The following is an 18235-nucleotide window of genomic DNA, read 5'->3' on the forward strand; positions in this document are numbered from 1 at the left end:
CTTTTTATAGATATTAGGGGGGAGGAGTTTTACATGGTTTTCCGATGTGGGACTAAAAAAAAATATAAATTTTTCCACTTGAGATATTTCCAAATAAAATTTTTTTCCTTTAATTTACTCGCCATTGTGTCTGCGGTGCGCGCCTGCCTGCGTCCGTCCCGCCCGCATCCACGCTCACCCGCGCGCCCACGAGCTCATGCCGCGTCCTGCCTCACGCATCCCGCGTCTGCCCGCGTCCGCGCGTTCACGCGCGCCCACGAGCTCATACTGCCCACATTCACGCGCGCCCAGGGAAATTTAACGTGAACCAATCTTTTCACATACCAAAAAGAAACTTTTGTTTCTTTACAATGACATTTATATCCTTTTGGATTCCTTGCATAGTATCTTCATTTTCTATAATACCGGATACGTCTTTCTTTTATTTTAATTTTATTTTAAGTCCAAATTTTTTCAAACTTGAGTCTTTTTGATCTATGAATCGGACTCTTTGTATCGGCGATCATCTTTCCTGTAAAACATAAAAAGAAGCATCAAATTCTTAATAAATAAAATAAATTAAATATGATTTTCTGCTTTAAATGACTTAAATTAAGTGTTTATCACACCCCCCAACTTGAATTTTACTCGTCCTCGAGTAAAATAGATATATCAGCATTGTGTACCAACTCGATTTTGAATCAAAAATTAGGTTAGGCATCCCAAAAGGTAGATGATACTTGGTCAGACCATTAAAGAGATATTTCATTGGATTATCAATTTGACCCAATTAGTGGTTGAGTATTAACTAAAGAAATTTCAGAGCTTTTCTTTCACCAACTCCCCACTTTACTCTTTAAATCCTCTAACTTAATGGGAAAGAGGTTTATTATCTTCTTGCAATTTAGTCTCTTAATATATATATTATTATTATTATTATTATTATTATTTTATTATTATATAACATTGCCTACCTTTTTACGCGAACCACAACGCTTACTTAGGCGAAAGGGTCCGGTTACTCAGTAGGAAACCAATGTTTTTTTTTTTTTTTTTTTTTTTGCATACCTCGATCTTTCCACCTAATTTCTCATGAAGCAGATTCTTTATTGAGATCAGTAAGAAGAGGGTTTGTAGAATCACTCCTAAAATTTGATCTAGTTTAAATCCTACCATTCATTGGATTTTCTTAATAATTTATTCCTCAGTATCTCTAAAATTATCTTAACCGTTAATCATTCATTTATTAGGATGCCTAATAAAATTTGAATCCACAAAACTAATTATTTCTGACCATACTCGAGGATTTGATTAATTTCCTCCCCCCCAACTTAATCTACATTGTCCTCAATGAAGTAAAAAAGCAAAGAAAATAAAAGGAGAGAGTGCACCTGGGATAATTTTGCTTCGGAAGTTGAAGATAGCTTCATTGATTAATAGGCTCTTGTTCTAAATTCCTGCAGCTGCGGTAAAGTAAAAAAAATATGAAATCATTGGGTTGCCTCCCAACAAGCGCTAAATTTTATGTCTTCAGCCAGACGTCAAGTTTATTAACAGACTCTTCCATACAGAGTGGTCCTTTATTCTTTAAAAAAAATGATGATCAGTTAAAACAAGATAGAAGAAATTTGGGTTGCCTCCCAAAAAGTGCTAAGTTTTACGTCTTCAGCCAGACGTCATATGCAATAAAACCAACAAAAGATGGGCAATGGCTCATACTTGATTGTCCATGGAGGAGTGATTTTATCATGTGGTGTATCCAACAATATGTTAACTTCTTTCATATATCCCTTAAAGTCATACACTCCAAAGTGAGCCAAGTAAGTATCTAAGGGGTCAGGTGCTAGAATTGTGGGTGTTGCATCTTCTATAATGTCTTCTAGTGTATCTACTTTGAAGCAACTATCCATTGATGGTCCTTGGGAAGCACCAAACACATTCAGTCTCAGTTTCTTATTCCCAAACGATACGTCCATGACTCCTGTCCTACAATTGATGCATGCATTCACCGTAGCTAGGAAAGGTCGTCCTAAGATAATGGGAATTTGTTTGGGGTTGCCACTTAATTTCATATCGAGAACCAGAAAATCAACTGAAAAGTAAAACTCATCTATCTTGACCAAGACATCCTCAAGCATTCCACGTGGTTCCTTAATTGATCTGTCGGCTAACTGTAATGTGACTGATGTGGATTTCAGTTCTCCGAATCCAAAAAGTTCATACACCGAACTAGGTAAAAGATTCACACTTGCCCCTAAATCTAGAAGAGCTTTTTCAATGTGATAATCTCCTATAACACAGGAAATAATGGGGCTCCTGGGTCTTTAAGCTTTGGAGTGGCATGCTGGACGACAGAACTAGCCTGTTCAGTGAGACATACTTTCTTTGGGATTTGTGATCTAGATTTACATTTTTGGGTACACAAATCCTTCAAAAATTTGACATAAGCAGGGACCTGTTTGATTGCGTCTAGAAGGGGAAGATTAATTTGGACTTGCTTAAACAATTCCAACATCTCATCGAGTTTTCCTTCCTTCTTATCTGCAGGAATAGGGCTTTCAGGACATCCGAAAATGGGGCTTTAGGCAAGTAAGATGATTCGGTGCAATTGGTTCCTTCTCTATTTTCAGGTCCTCCTTGTTCTTGGGTGATTTGGATTCGGTTAGAGGTTTAGGGTCGTCTCATTGGTTTTACTAGTGTGTTCAATGACCTTCCCACTTCTCAGAGTCATGATTGATTTGGCATGTTCAGAAAAAGCTTCTGGGGTATTATAACTCTTAATCACAAATTGCCCTCTTGGGTTGCTCTCGGGTTGGCTAGGTAATTTTCCTTCTTCCCTCCTACTGAATGCAGTCGCTAGTTGACCTATTTGGGTCTCTAGCTTAGCAATGGATTGTGTGTGGGAGTTAAGGATCTGAGTGTTGACTTCTAATCGTTCTAGTGCTTTCAGAACTTTTTTCTCAAAAGCTGAGCTGTGACCAGTAGTAGATGGTTGAGGAGCATTTTGAAATTGATGGTATGATCCATGCCTATATGTTGGATCCTGATATTGAGGTCGAGGTGTGGCAGGACCAACCACTGGTTGTGGTCTCCAGGAAAAATTTGGATGATTTCTCCAGCCGGGGTTATAAGTGTTCGAATATGAATCGTTTCCTGGTCTGCGAGCTTGTTGGACTTGAGCTTGCTGAACCTGCTCGTGCACAAACTCAGAAATTGAGATGCGGCTGGGCATTCATTAACAAAATTGTTCGGACTTGCACACAATGCACAAACTCCTTGGATTGGATTAGGTGGAATCGGGGATTGTCCAGTATTTAGAAGACGATCTAATTTTTGGGACAGTTCATCTACCTTTTGATGGATATCTATGGCATTTCCTACTTCATATATTCCACCTCTTTTTGGGTTTAACATGGATTTATCTCTAATAGAGGCAGACATATGATGTAATGAATTTTCACTTAAAATTTCAAACAGTTGCCATGCCTCATCCTCACTTTTCAGCATGAATGTCCCACCGCATGATGCATCGACCATTTGTCGATGTCTTTCAGAGAGCCCATCATAAAAACATTGGATTAACTGCCACTTGGCTACAGCATGGTGGGGACATTTTCTAATAAGGTCTTTTAATCTCTCCCATGTTTCATGAAACATTTCTCCATCTAATTGGGAAAAACTAGTTATGGCTTTCCTTATTTGATTAGTTTTTCCTATGAAAAATATTTCTTGAGAAACTCTCCTTGCAGCTGGTCCCATATAGTCATGTAATCCAAAGTATGTGCCAGTATTTGGCTTTGTCCTTAAGTGAAAAAGGGAATAATTTCAACCTAAGAGCATCATCGGAGAAGTTGTGAATTTTGACAGTTGAGCATATTTCAAGAAATTCTTCAAGATGTTTATAAGGGTCCTCATTACTAAGTCCATAAAATGAAGGTAACATTTGGATTATACTGAACTTAATTTCATATTGAGTGGCCTCCACAGGAGGCACTTGAATACAAGGAGAGTAGGTATATGTGGAAGGAGTAAAGTACTCCTTCAATTGCTTGGATGGATCATTCTCCTGATTTCGGTCCATATTTTTACGTCTGTTGGCTCTAAAGGTTCTTTCTATTTCTGGATCAAAAAGTTGGATTTCTGGTTGTAACGATCTACGGCCAAGCATACACCTTACAATTATACTGTAGAGCAAACACAGAAAATTTTTTTTTTATAATATATATTAATAAAGTGAGAAAAGAATGAAGAAAATCTAAAGAGAAGAACCTAAGAATCTTAAATCTATGAAAAAGAGAAATTAGTTAATGTTTAGATGTTAATTGCAATCAACTTAAACAATCATAGACTCTCTATCCTAAGATTAACTTAGATCTAGACAGCTCCTAACTTTCAAGACCGCCTTTGAGCACTCCAAACTCAAGACTGACTAACTGACTCGGCCAGGTAAGCGTAAGATGTGGAAGGTTCCCTGCTCGTTGCTTTCCTTAGACACCAACTAAGTTGGCCAGGTCAGTCAACGGAACCAATTGAAAATCACTTTCTTTAACCACTTGCCTTAGACACTGAGCAATTAACCAATCCGCACTCGGTTCAACTCTAGAGCTTTCTTATCCTATTGAGCTCGAAATTCCTAGGGCTAACGTCTAGTTGATTTTAAATTATGGTCTAGGTTATGCAAATGCAAGGGAGTGATTTGTGGGCCAAGGAAAGGTGATCAAATCCCCATCTTATCTGGTTAATGGGTTATTGCCCTTAAGATTAATTATGGAGATGCAATGCAAAGAAACAAAGTGTCCAATCAAGTTAGAAATTTTTATATTTGAGGTTACGCTGTTTTAGTTAAGTGTTATGAAATATCAGTGACTTTTTTTTTATAATTTTATCTTTTTATATATTTTTTAAATTTTTTCTTTTTTTTTAGTTTTGCAAGAAAATAAATTTAAGTGATTAAGTCTAAAAAGCAATAAATCACTGGGCTATAAAAAGTAGCAAATTATTCTAAGCAGCAAAATTCCTAAGTAGTAAATTAGTTATGCAAGGTAATTCTGTAATTATGCAAATAAGATTATCTAGCTAGAAAGCACTGAAAAAAAATTTTAAAACGAGAAATAAAAACTGAAAAGTATTTTTTTTTTTTAAAAAAAATTTCAATTTTTTTTAATTCAACCGTGCCAAGATCCCCGACAACGGCGCCAAAATTTGATGCGTAGTCGTTGATAGCACCAAAAATAACTCTACTCACTACGTAGGTAGGATGAGTTGAGATCGTATCCTCAAGGACCTTGGGCTAAATTGAGATTGTAAGATAAAAGAAAGAAGCGTTGTTTTTAATTTAGAAAATAAATTATCTTAAAATTAAGATAATTAGAGAATAAAGAACTTAGGAGTTTTGAATTAATTTGCACTAGCAGAGTTGTATCTCTTTTTTTTAACTAAATAGATGTGATTAATCTTAAGAAAAATACCTGTCTTTCCTCGGCACGCTCCGTACCCATAGATCACGGCGCGTCTCCGGAAAGTACTAGGTAAACAACTCTTCTTTCCTCGGCACGCCCCGTATCCGTAGATCACGGCGCACCTCCGAAAAGTAAAAGTTGTTCCTAATATTAATCTAACAAGAAAGCATAAATAAAAAATATGAAAGGGAGAAAATAAAGAACTCATGACAATTTAAATAAAAAGCATAATCTTTATTGCATATAAAGAAATACAGAAAGTTTAGAACAATAAACCATCTCTGTGTCGTTACAAAATTTCTTCTCCACTCCCGAGACTGCTAGCCTAGCTACTCATGAAGTAGTCCCTTTCTATTCCTCTATGCAAGGCTCTAGAAGAATTTCTGGGCTCCCCCTCTAATGGGAGTACAAAAATCATTTTATAGATATTAGGGGGAGGAGTTTTACATAATTTTCCGATGTGGGACTAAAAAAAAATATAAATTTTTCCACTTGAGATATTTTCAAATAAAAATTTTTTCCTTTAATTTGCTCGCCACTGGTCTGCGGTGCGCGCCTGCCTGCGTCCGTCCCGCCCGCATCCACGCTCACCCGCGCACCCACGAGCTCATGTCGCATCCTGCCTCAAGCGTCCCGTATCCTGCCCGCGTCCGCGCGTTCACGCCGCCCACGAGCTCATGCTGCCCACATTCACGCGCGCCCAGGAAAATTTAACGTGACCAATCTTTTCATGTACCAAAAAGAAACTTTTATTTCTTTACAATGACATTTATATCCTTTTAGATTCCTTGCATAGTATCTTCATTTTCTATAATACCGGATGCGTCTTTCTTTTATTTTAATTTTATTTTAAGTCCAAATTTTTTCAAACTTGAGTCTTTTTTATCTATGAATCAGACTCTTTGTATCGGCGATCATCTTTCCTGTAAAACATAAAAAGAAACATCAAATTTTTAATAAATAAAATAAATTAAATATGATTTTCTGCTTTAAATGACTTAAATTAAGTGTTTATCAGAAAGAAAAAAACTTACGTCCATCAAATCAATGTAGCCATGATTCAATAGTTGCTCAATAGAGAGGTCCCTCCTTCGAGCATCCAGATCCCTCTAAGGCAAAATCGCGCGCAGAAAGTCTCGATCAAAATGTGATATCTCAAATAGGGACATTTGTAAGATGTCCACCCTTTCAGCGGACGAGGAAGGTGGAGCAGTCTCTAAAAGCCTTGATCGTTGTTCAGTCAACCAAACTGATCTTTCCAATGTCGGAGGCACAAGAGAAGAACTTGATCATGAGCATGTGGCAGCCTGCTTTGTAAGTGGATGAGCCACCTCAATTTCGCGTCGATGTGAAGTCTTTGACATGGCTTAGCGGTAGGAGCTGGGGGTGAAGAAATTGTGATTGAAGAGGGGGCTGGAGAAGTTTAAAGAGCTGAAGGAGCCGATCTCGAACTCGCTGCATCTTTGCCTTTCTTCGCAACAGGTTCATTACTTGACTCCTACTTTCTCTTCTTCAACTCCATCATCCTTTTCGGATCGAACTTCATTTGCTGCAACAGAAAGAAAATTTTGTTTAAAAAAAATAAATAAAAATGAATGAAAGGAAAAAAAAATATATATGACATCAAACTTATCCCGAGAAGAGATTTGGCTAATGCCAGCATTATGTAAAGACTGATCGATCACCAGATGACTTAGCTTGGATACCTTCATACCTGTAGCATTGCAAAAGCCTCTCCCTGGGAAGGACCTCATTATTAGAGTTCCACTTGAGCTCAAGCTTACGTCAGTTATAATTAAAATCCCAAGGAATGCTAGAAGAAATAAACAAGAAACGATTTTTCCAATCATGGATAGAAAAAAGAAAACTGGGATCAATTTTTCCAATAATGAATTTATATTATTCTAAAATGAAATAAAGAGTTGTGTTTCATATCATATTAGAATCAGCTTTAAGGAATCCATTTTGCCAGCTGTCAAAAGCCATCACCACACAGCATGGTGACAATCTATCCAGCATAACAAAATTAGAATTGAGAGCACACCTGTTTTACTATGCTAGAACGTCGATCTGATAGCTGAGTGCTTAAAGGAGCAACTAACTGCTTTAAGAGCATAGGAAGCGACAGATAATCCGCAGCATCTGATAGAAATTCAATCAGACTTGGACCAAAAAAATCATAGAAGTAACAAAGTAATGTGACCATAAATCAAAAAAAAATAATATAACCGTTAAGTAGTGAATCACTACAAAGAAAATGCATTATCCTGTAAGGATGAACTAGGACACCAAATGCAACACTCACAAGTCACTGCAGCAATACAAATATGAGATTCCTGAGAAGGAAACAAGGGGTTACCACTTTGCAAAATCATACATATTCTGAAAAGATGAAAAAGGAAATATTTACAGATTGGTTAGCTTAAGTTTCAGCTACTCCCATTAGCATAAAGTGCAAGGAGAACAAAATATTGATTCAAGTTGAGGTATACAAGATTGAAAAAATAGTTTTAAGAAGAGCAGAAATAAGGAATTGAGGATGCATATAGTCCAATTAAAACGAACAACACACATGAATGTTCTACATGGATCAGCCCAAAAGTATGAAACTGATCCACTAGGTGATAGTTTTCAAGAAATGGCGCAGCCACAAGTTTTCCGAATGAAGCCAGGTATATTCCACAAGGATCGCAATCATCTACTAACAGGATTTTATGTTCCCACTAAATCAAAATGCTTTCCCTGGAAGTTTCGGCTCAAATTAATCCAAAATCAACTCCAGTTTCAAAATTGTCAGGAAAGCTGAAACCAACCACAGACTTGCCTGGAAGATTGTTGTTTGCCGGAATAACAAACAAGTCTCATGACAACCCTCACAAAACAGGAATAGCTTCCTGGAAATTTCTACCCATAGGGATCCCCAAAATCCAAGAACATCCCTTCACCCCAACTGCAATTATTTCAGCATAGCACACAATTAAATATCCTACCAATATCCATGAAAAGAAGGACATGCTATGCATGTGGAAATAGAGGACAAGACAATGGAACAATGACATTGTCAAATGTTTTGATACTCAATTATCACAGAATTGCTATGTAACAACACTTAGATACCATGGATTCAATCAACATTTAGAAAAGGTTTTCTTTTCCCAAAAAGGCTTTCTTTTCCCAAGTACCGCTGGAGTTAGGTCCAGAGGAGTGACAAATAAGAAATCACAAAATAAATGACCACCTCTCCTAGTAAATTGAATACAGGATACAAAGTCATCCTTGCATATGCATGGAAGTGAAGGGAAAGATCTACATGGTAAAACTTCGATCCAGAATTCGAGTGCATATGTTAGTATAACCAAATAATAGACAACCTTGAAAAAATATGACATGTAAACAGCAATAGCCCAATCCACACAATGGAGTACTATTGAACCCCTGGTGTATAAACACTCCTAGCAAAGTGAGTTCAAGCTAAACAATTCCAGACTCCTCCAAAATTTGCTGAGCAAGAAAGATCATTTCTTCTAACCATCAAATCAACAACACCCTCTATATATGATCCCTCAAGCTGATTATCCAAATCAGATAAAGATTTATTATATAACAATATCTATGATACAACCAGACTTTAAAAGATCAAGGTTTCAACTGGAAAAAAAATGTGCTAGGGAGGTCTTAGGTATTTAAACAAGATCAAGCATCACAGTCAATAAACTTCTAGCGAGCCTTCTTGGGTGAGATCATGAGTGATGCATGATGTTTTTGTTTCTGAATGGGCTGTTCCCTCATGAGGATGTCAGGGCATAAATGGGGGAGTGTTTCAGGACCTGTATGGGCGTGCATGTAGTTTTGCATCGGTTGTGCACTAGAGAGGTCCCAGGTATTTAAACAAGGCCAGATACCCCAATTAATAACCTTCTAGCTCACCCTTTTAGGTGAGGTCTTAGGTCATCACGGAACTATATCTTTATTTTTTTTAACATCAATTAAGGTCGAGAAAATATATCAGACACTTGCTAATTGCTATATGGATGGTATAGATCCTGACATGAAACAAATTCTTCTCAATCATTATTAATGCTCTGGAGGTTCAGCTAAAACTTCAAAACTGAAACAGAACTTTGCTTTTGGCTGAAGGAGATCAAAATTATGGTTGGTAATTAGCAAAACTATTTTTTTCACATCCTAATTTATCATTTAGGGCTTTTTATGCAAAATTTTCATCATTTCTTCAATTTGTCTAAATATGAAGAAGCATTCTCTAAAATTTGCAATATTGCAATATTAAACTCTAATGAGAAGGAAAAACCATTTTTTGCATCACTTTCGCTATCCTAGAGCTCAAATGTCATATATATTTACATTGCCATTAAACAACAAAATGTGAAACTATGTCCTAAGCATGAAGTTTTTATATTTTATCAAACAAAAATAAAGTCCTTTGAGAAACCACTCACTAATAAATCTGGAGATTCCAAGCAATACAAATATATGTTAAAATGATGTGGTTTTTTTTTTTTACTTCAACACTTTTCTGATTTTTTTTTTGAAAAAAAAATGATACAAAACTGAGGTTTCAATATTTGAATTATGAAAAGAAGCAGTTAAGAATACAGGAGCATATAATAATTAGTGCCACAGCCAAAAGAGTGGTGGAAAACTTGGTTAAGAAAACAATTGATAGAGTGCATAAAATCTTAGATCAACTGATCCAGCACTGCATGCGTAAATGGAAAATTTGCCCCTATAATGTCCTTTCCTCATACATCACTTGAAGTATCTTAACTGCAATGGCTTTTTAATGCAAGGGAAAGAACATCAACAATAAATGTAATTAAACAAATGAAATCATCTCAAGGCAGCTAGGAGATACTAGCGACTATTCCTATACACAAGAAGAAACACATCAACAAAATGATAAATAAGATTTTGATGCTTGAATTTAATAAACAGAAATGTTCTGATGAAGTAAAACCTCCAAAGACCAGGCCTTCAACTCTTTGCATGGCAGCTATTCGAAGTGACCAGTCTTTTTCCGGTACTAGAGTGGATGCAATTTTCTCAATTTCCTTGATCGATTCCTTTTCAAAGAACACTTTAATTGGGTCTACTGGCTTTTCAGTAACATCAATTTCTGAAATTAATCAGTAAGAAAACAGAATATCATCCAGAGGCATAAAATTACAAAAAATTATTTGGAAAAAGAGTAGCACCATAAATGTGTGGATTTACAAAGTGTGTGCCTGCACAATAAAATTTGAATGCATAGTATAATTTTCAACAAGATATTCTAGTTGGAAGAATCATATGACCCAAATCAAATTTTTATTGAGCCTTAATAATTAGTTTATTTTCAATTATTGAGAATAATTACCACTTTGGTCAATGTATGTCTGTAGATGCGAATGCCGAAAAAAGATCAAAACAAACAATTAAAAGTACCTTCCATTCAAGGATAAGAAACAGCATGCAAATTGTCAGAAACATCTAAAAAAAGCTTACAGCATTTGTACAGGCTATGATTTATCAAACTGAAGTCCAACTACATCTTCAGTAACAACTAATGAGAAGATCACATAAAAACTTCAGCAACTCAAACTACTGCCTCAATTCCTCCCTCCCAATGAAAAAAACACATACACAAACAAAAAACACACTTTTTCCCCTTGCTGCTTCAATTTGTAACTGCTGTGTCTCCCTAATTTTCATCCTTAAAAAAAAAAAAGTAGGCGTTTCAGTTTCAGTTAGAACATATATTAACATAAATTTTGGGAGTTGCCTTCAATATACACTGCTTAAGTTTCAAGATATATTTAAAATACCTAAAATGTAGACACTGTATCTGGAAAACACAAAACATGATTTGTTAGAAAGCAGAATTAAACTTTGCAACTAGGATAACAATTTGATGAACAACAAATTCAAAAAGTTCCACCCACATGAGCATGTGTGTGGGTGTGTGCTGCCCTAATATTAGGAATGCAGGAAAAGATTTTTCTCTCTCAGAATATGGTACATGGAAATGTATTAAAAAATGCTAAAACAAAAAACAGTACAGATAGGAATCCAAAAGGATTCTGTTTTCAAAGTGAATTATCTTGCCCATATATTTTCCACGATATGAATTTCAATACTAAGTTAAATGATTAAGAATATGCACTCCGGGCATTGTCTCATTCTCAAACCTCCAACTTTTGCAAAGCAGAAGACATCGCAGGGACAGTGTCAAACTCAGTTAATTACTTAACTGAGTGGATCCTTCAATAGCACATGCAAATGGTTTGTTTCAATATTTCCATGATATGAATTTACAAGGAAAAAGAAGACCAACCTCCGGAGAACAAGGATTCCCTTGGAATGCTCTTGGTCTTTGGACTGCTCCTTTTCTGATTAGAAGTGAATGATTTCAGTTCTGTAGAAATAAAATGAGTTCCAACTCCATTGGATGGACGAACCTTTGATTCTAATTTTTCTAACCTGGAATTCATCTCTTTCATCTGCAGTATAAAAAGTGATATCAAATCATGAACTTTATAATCAATCAACTCGTCAAAAGCATTGGAAAAAACTCTCAAAAGCTTAGCCATTAAATGAGTTACAATCTTAAAAGCAATTATAGAGTCACTGCATTAGGTACACCAAAGTCTTGGATGATTACCATGGATGAAGGAAGATGGTAGCGCTGCAATTCTTCATGAAATTGAGGTCCAACATGTATATACATCTCCTACAATGAGAGAAGCAATAAGTTGTCTAGTTAACATGTTCGAATCATCTAATTTGAAATACCATGTGTTTTATTGCTAACAGCCCATCATTTCCAGAAAATTGCTTTTCTATGAAATGTTTGTCCATCATGTCCTACAAGCATGTCGACCAGTACATCTCTTTCTTTTCTTCCCTTGTCCTTGGCCAGCATGTAAATACGAATGCAAATCTAATATTTACTGGTTCCAAAATTCAAAATTCCCGTAAAGAAGGAAGTCTCCAAACTTCCAATGGACTTGGAAAATGCCTAAATGATGAGAAGGGAAAGCAAGGTTTTCCAAAAGAAGATTATGTTCATAGCACAAACTTTAAGCCAACCACCAAATTTAGAAAACAATTTCTAAGCTATATACATCATTCCAATGACAAAAGTTCTTATTAGTACGGACAAGCCTTTAATTCCTCAAAACAACATGATTTAACATCATGTAATGGATTAAACAGAGTTCTTGCATCAAGAGTTCCATAAGCCCCCTATTTGTTAGTTGCTGAACTTCCATTGGACTTGGAAAATGCCTAAATAATGAGAAGGGAAAGCAAGGTTTTCCAAAAGAAGATTATGTTTATAGCACAAACTTTAAGCCAACCAACCAATTTAGAAAACAATTTCTAAGCTATATACATCATTCCAATGATAAAAGTTCTTATTAGTATGGACAAGCCTTTAATTCCTCCAAACAACATGATTTAACATCATGTAATGGATTAAACAGAGTTCTTGCATCCAGAGTTCCATAAGCCCCCTATTGGTTAGTTGTGGAGACATCGAATATCAAGATTTGATAATAGTGGACACAACAATCATTTCATTCGTAAAAATAACATTTATCATGATGAACTCATGGATTGAATAAGGTCCTGTTCCAAATGTATTATGAAGTCGGAAAGACAGTGGCAATGCAACCAAGGAAAAGTTAGCTTTCAGTATGTTAATTATTTTTGTCATTTAGACCATGGATTTTATGTCTAGCAATCATGATTTCCTTGTCTTTGCTTTTTACACATTAATTATCCACAACAACACCATGCAAGTTCTAAGCTACCCAGCATGCTGCATGTGAAGCTGGAGTAACCTATACTTACACAAATTTCTTTATGAAGTTTATGAACACAAAAAAGGTGTTAGAATTCCACAACCATACCCATTAAGGTTCCCAATTATTAATAGGGCTGGAAGTGGGCTCAGGCCGGCCCGAGGCCCATCGGGCCGCGCTTCAGGCTTGGCCCGAAACTATTCAGACCGGGCTTGGGCTAAAAAAATAAGGCTCGTTTTGCTTTCGGGCCGGGCTCGGGCAGACCTTTGGCCTGTTCGGGCTCGGCCCAGGCCCAAGCCCCAAGTCAGGCCCAAAGTTTGGCTCAGCCCCCACGCTACTTGGATGTCCCTCTCCGGCAAGAAATCAAGGCAAGTTCCAGGATTCTCCCCGACCCCCACTCCGACGCCGGCGAACCAGGATATCTCCATGGCGAGGGGTGGCAGCGACCAGTTCCATAGCTCATTGGGACATTCGAGATCGATCAGCGGCACCTTGTAGTCGGCATCGGCGATTGTGGTGCGGGGCACCAGCGAATTGCAGGAGCTCTCGACAAAGCCGTCGGAAAGTGCTACCGCCTCCAATAGTCGGTCGGTGAGGAATCCATCCATCTCGGGATGGGGAAAAGTGGTGGTGGAGGGTTTGGGGTCCGAGCGGTGCAAGGCGAAGCCAAGGGCAAGGGCGAGAACCTGACGTTGTGTTGGCCCACGAGCTCCTTCGCTCCGCCATGCTCCATTGCCGCGGATGGTGCTGATGCGGTGAAATGGGGGCTCCTTTGGCCACCGATCGCAAAGGCAGGTTTGTCCTGGATCTCGTCTCAAGGATCCGGCGCCAAGAGCCGGACGAACATGGTCTCCATCTCAAGGCTGGAGGGTCTTACCGGGAGGAAGTCCTCGCAGACCTCCCCCTCCGCTCCTCCCTCTCCCTCACCTCCGACCACCCCCTCCCCTGCTCATCCCCTCCCTTCCTCCACAACAAGCTCCAATCGTGCCTAATTCAAGTTTGGACATGGGCCGGCCCGATTGGGTTCGGGCCAGTCTCGGAGCTAGGCTCGGGCCTATATTTTTTCAAAAAAATCGAGCCTCAGCCCGGCCCAAAGCCTGAAAAATTATTTCATGCCGGGCTCGGGCAGGGGTAGGTCCCGACCCAGCCCAGTTCTAGCCCTAATTATTAAAGGTCAGATTTATAGGATCATCATTCACCGAGCATCCCTATTTAGAGCAATATCTCTGATGTTACCACAGTTTGATCATGATCAAGTGCATTTTGGATTGTCTCATGTCTTCTAATTGTTGCTTATCCCCACAGCATCTCGATTTTCTTACATATAGAACCCTCTCCATATCCTTTCTCACAAGGCAATAGGACAAATGTACAGAAATTATATAGTAAATGACAAGCGAAAACAAGACAAAAGCAGGTTCACCCATACAAACCTCAATACACAAGGTCGCAGCTTCCATAATGCTATTGTTAGGGTCATTCAGCAATTGCAAAACCTGTATAGCAAAAACAAGTCAATCGCATATGTTTATGTATATAAATTACTAAAATAAAAGACATACAAGAAATGGTAACAACTACACAAACTGGAGGAAGTATAACTCGCTGAAGAGTGGGCTCAGTAGTAACAAAAAGACTAACTGCTGTTGCAACTATGCGTGCAAACTCTTCCCAAACTCTCCAACTTTTGTGCATCCAAGCATAACTCCCAGCTCTTTCAACAATGATCGTGGGTGATGAAAACTGATTAGGATGAACCTTAATAGCTTATCCACATCATAATCCTCTTTCCAGAAGTTATGTAAAAGGATCCATAATTTAGAGTTCGTGAGCAAGAAATAAACCAAGAACATTCATTGCTTTGTGAACACAAACGCAATTACTCAACCTCAATTTATAAGAATAATAGTCAGATATATAGACATACAACTTTGTCCTTATATAAAAAGCTCAGAGTTGGGGCAAAAAAATGCACATACAAATGAACTGTTTCAAAATGTATTAATGTTGACGGATGGTGAACACTTAAGGGAGGGAAGTGTGGGCAAGAAATCTGGTTTACAAATAGAAAATGTTGAGTTTAACATTCCAAACTACCCATAGTTTCATCAATAACCACTATAAGTTTGTAAAAGCATTGAAGAAAAACAGATTCTGAAGTCTTTGATGTTTCGAACATCAACTGAGCCCCATCAAAGGCATAGCACTTCATGAGACATTGAACAAAAGTTCCCCCAACAAAAATAGGGAAGAACAAAAAAAAAACCTTAAAGCCACCACCTTTTTGTTACCCGCAGAAATTTTGAAAAAAGCAACCAAAGAAGCTCTGCACTTCCTCTAGGAAGAAGAATGAGACACAGATCCATCGTCCTAACTGACATGCATCTAGGAAAAGGTTTCCCATTCCCATTGAAAGAAAAAAAAAGCCCCCACTTTCTGAGATTTAGGCAGAACATTGACAGATCCATGAAGCATTCAATTCACACTCAAACCCTAAATTTCAAAGGCCATCACGGCATTCTTATGCACTCCCCAAATCTTCCTCTTTTTCTCATTCAAACCACACAAAGTTCTCTTGACAAGACTAATGATTTGTACAAAATCTCAAAGGCTGGAAACTAGAACATTAAAAATTAAGAAACAAAAAAAAGGATATATATATTTTTTAGGGAAAATCCTGAATCCCTAACCTCCATGAGGGTGATCAGAAGCTGTCGGGCAGCATCCCGGACGGGTTGCTTCCCATCACCTAGCCTCTCGACGACGGGAACGAAACTCAAATAAAAAAAAAATATAAATCAAAAATAAAGCAAGATTATATAAAATCTACTAATTTTTTGAGATAACTTTTATTCTTTAACGATTGGATCACTAGTCTAGCTTACAGTTAATACACTAGCTAGTGAGGACCTATCTCCGACGGTACGAGCGAGTCTGCGTAGGGAGTCATCCGCTCTCTACGTGGACTGATGATCGCCGTGTAGTAAGTCATCAACATAAGGGAAAAAGACCATTAAAATGGAGCTTGAAGTACTCCCCGGAGAGCACAGCAGCGGAGGACAGCGCCTGGAGCGCGCCCTGGGACACCCGGAAATTGTTGTCCTTGAGGAGATCCGTGCAGCAATCAACGAGGGCCGTGACCTCAGTCGACGACAGGCTCTTCGTAGACGCCTCCAATAGCTGGTGAAGCCGCTCCACTCCGGCCATCCGCTCCTTTGTGTCCTTCGCCCGCGCCATTTCCATTGCCTCCTCCATCTCGTCCCCGGGGAGGAGAACCTCGAAAGATTCCCCCTAGGGTTAGTGCTTCGGATCTGGGCAATGTCCTTGGCAATCGGATCTGGCGGAAAAAAATTTAGGGAAAAATCACAAGAAATCGAGCCATCGCGTGAGAGAGAGGGCGCGCTCCCATAAGGCGTCCCAGGAAGCTCTCACAAGAAATCCTGGTTCATCTCAAAATGAGCCAATATTTTATTCCGTTGGATCCTTCATGTTTACTTCGTTTCTGGAGGCAGCATCTAAACTTTGCTCCATAGATTGATGCTGAGATTTAGAAAAAGACCTTGCATATTACATAAGAGTATCATGAAAGAAAGCAAGAGTCCCATCACACCTGAAGACCAATATAGTCAATTATCAAATAAGTTTCCCTTGCCTGTCATTGTGCTCATGAATATAATCCAAATCTGTACAACAAACAAGAGAGCCAGGTTAGGTAAAATCTCAAGGTTTATTGGTTCAACCATAACGTAGTTCTGTGGCATTTGTATGGGTTTAAAGTCATGGTACAAACACTGAGATTGAAGCTAGTCCACTATTTTAAAATATCTAGTTTTGAGATTGAACCCTAGAATTGGGCCAGGCACCAAATGATTGAAGCCTTCCTCCACTTAGAAGGAAACATTGAGATATGGTGGGGATGTCAATGGACTGGATATGAATTGGATCGATCAATATTTATATCTATCTCATAATTAAAAATTCCATATCCACATCCACCCCCATATCCGTCTCGAATTGAGTCGAGTTGGGTCAACTAGTAATGCAGATTGGATCTCATTGGATAGATAAGAGGAGTTGGATCGGATCCGATAAAGAATTTGTCATGCAAATATTACAAAGTAATTATAACTTTGAAAGAGAGGATTTAGATAAGGTTATATTTGGTCAGATTTGGATTGAAGTATGCCATTACCCATATTCATTCGAATTCACTTGAGATATTTTATCTAGAACTCATATCCTCTTTGGATTTAAATCGGATTGGATAAAATCCACCCTATTTGGATAAAAATAGGTCGAATATCCGGTGGATCGGCTAGAATTGCCCTCCCTGGGAGGTGGTTCCAAAATAGGCCTACCTAATTCCAAAGATGTGCTTCATCACCATTGTCAAAAATTTAAAACAAGGTTCTAAACAAGTCATGTGGTGGCAAGCTTATTTGTTCACCTGGCAGTGGTGGTGGATAGTTGAGGGAGTTGGTTTGGTACACTCTATGTAAACAGCTTAATCAGGATGGTCGGTATTAGTGTGTGCTTTGCAAAGCATGCAAGAAGTCTCTTTCTTTCTCTTTTTTTTTTTTGTTTTTTAAAGATCAGAAAGGAGTTCAAACCTCCGAGGGATGGTACTACCTGAACTGAAATTTGGAAGCAAGATTAGATTATATTCTAGAACTAATGCTATACTACCAATATAGGGATAGCAAACAATATTAAGTCTCCTTCCATGTCATTGAGATGCTCGTTTGCTCAGCAATCAAGTAGGACAGGCAATTTTTGACACGACCCATTGACATGGATATGATACGATATGTACTTAGGTGGGTTCGGATTTGAAATAAATGGATTCGGACTATAAATGGATTGACACATTTGTGACATGATAAATTCATGTCTTAAGCAGGTTAACCCACGTAACCTATTTTGACTTATTTAACTAATACATTAGAACGGGTTAATGGATTACACGATATGCTTAAACATGCTTAACATGTTTAT

At 38.0% G+C, this 18235-nt stretch overlaps 1 protein-coding gene and 1 non-coding gene across 14 annotated transcripts in view; one reads left to right on the plus strand and one right to left on the minus strand.

The window, feature by feature from the left end:
* The window catches only part of LOC105053684 (CLIP-associated protein), a 30713-nt gene extending 14791 nt beyond the window's left edge, over positions 1–15922 (minus strand). For 2 of the 13 annotated variants that reach the window (XM_073245880.1, XM_073245879.1), the window contains exons 1-8: positions 14828–15922; positions 14674–14736; positions 12097–12165; positions 11770–11935; positions 10414–10572; positions 7483–7580; positions 7153–7176; positions 6473–6987 (exon numbers count right to left, since the gene is read on the minus strand). In XM_073245880.1, the coding sequence (XP_073101981.1) occupies positions 6937–6987; positions 7153–7176; positions 7483–7580; positions 10414–10572; positions 11770–11935; positions 12097–12165; positions 14674–14736; positions 14828–14935 (738 nt within the window). In that variant the 5' untranslated portion in view covers positions 14936–15922 and the 3' untranslated portion in view covers positions 6473–6936. The other 11 variants (XM_073245888.1, XM_073245884.1, XM_073245882.1 and 8 more) reach the window with 11 other exon arrangements.
* LOC140852758 (small nucleolar RNA R71) lies at positions 3576–3681 on the plus strand. Its single transcript, XR_012135657.1, has one exon. It is a non-coding gene; the product is annotated as a small nucleolar RNA R71 (small nucleolar RNA).
* Positions 15923–18235: the final 2313 nt, after the last annotated feature.

This window comes from Elaeis guineensis, chromosome 11 (genome assembly GCF_000442705.2).
Source record: "Elaeis guineensis isolate ETL-2024a chromosome 11, EG11, whole genome shotgun sequence".
Classification (NCBI taxonomy): Eukaryota; Viridiplantae; Streptophyta; class Magnoliopsida; order Arecales; family Arecaceae; genus Elaeis; species Elaeis guineensis.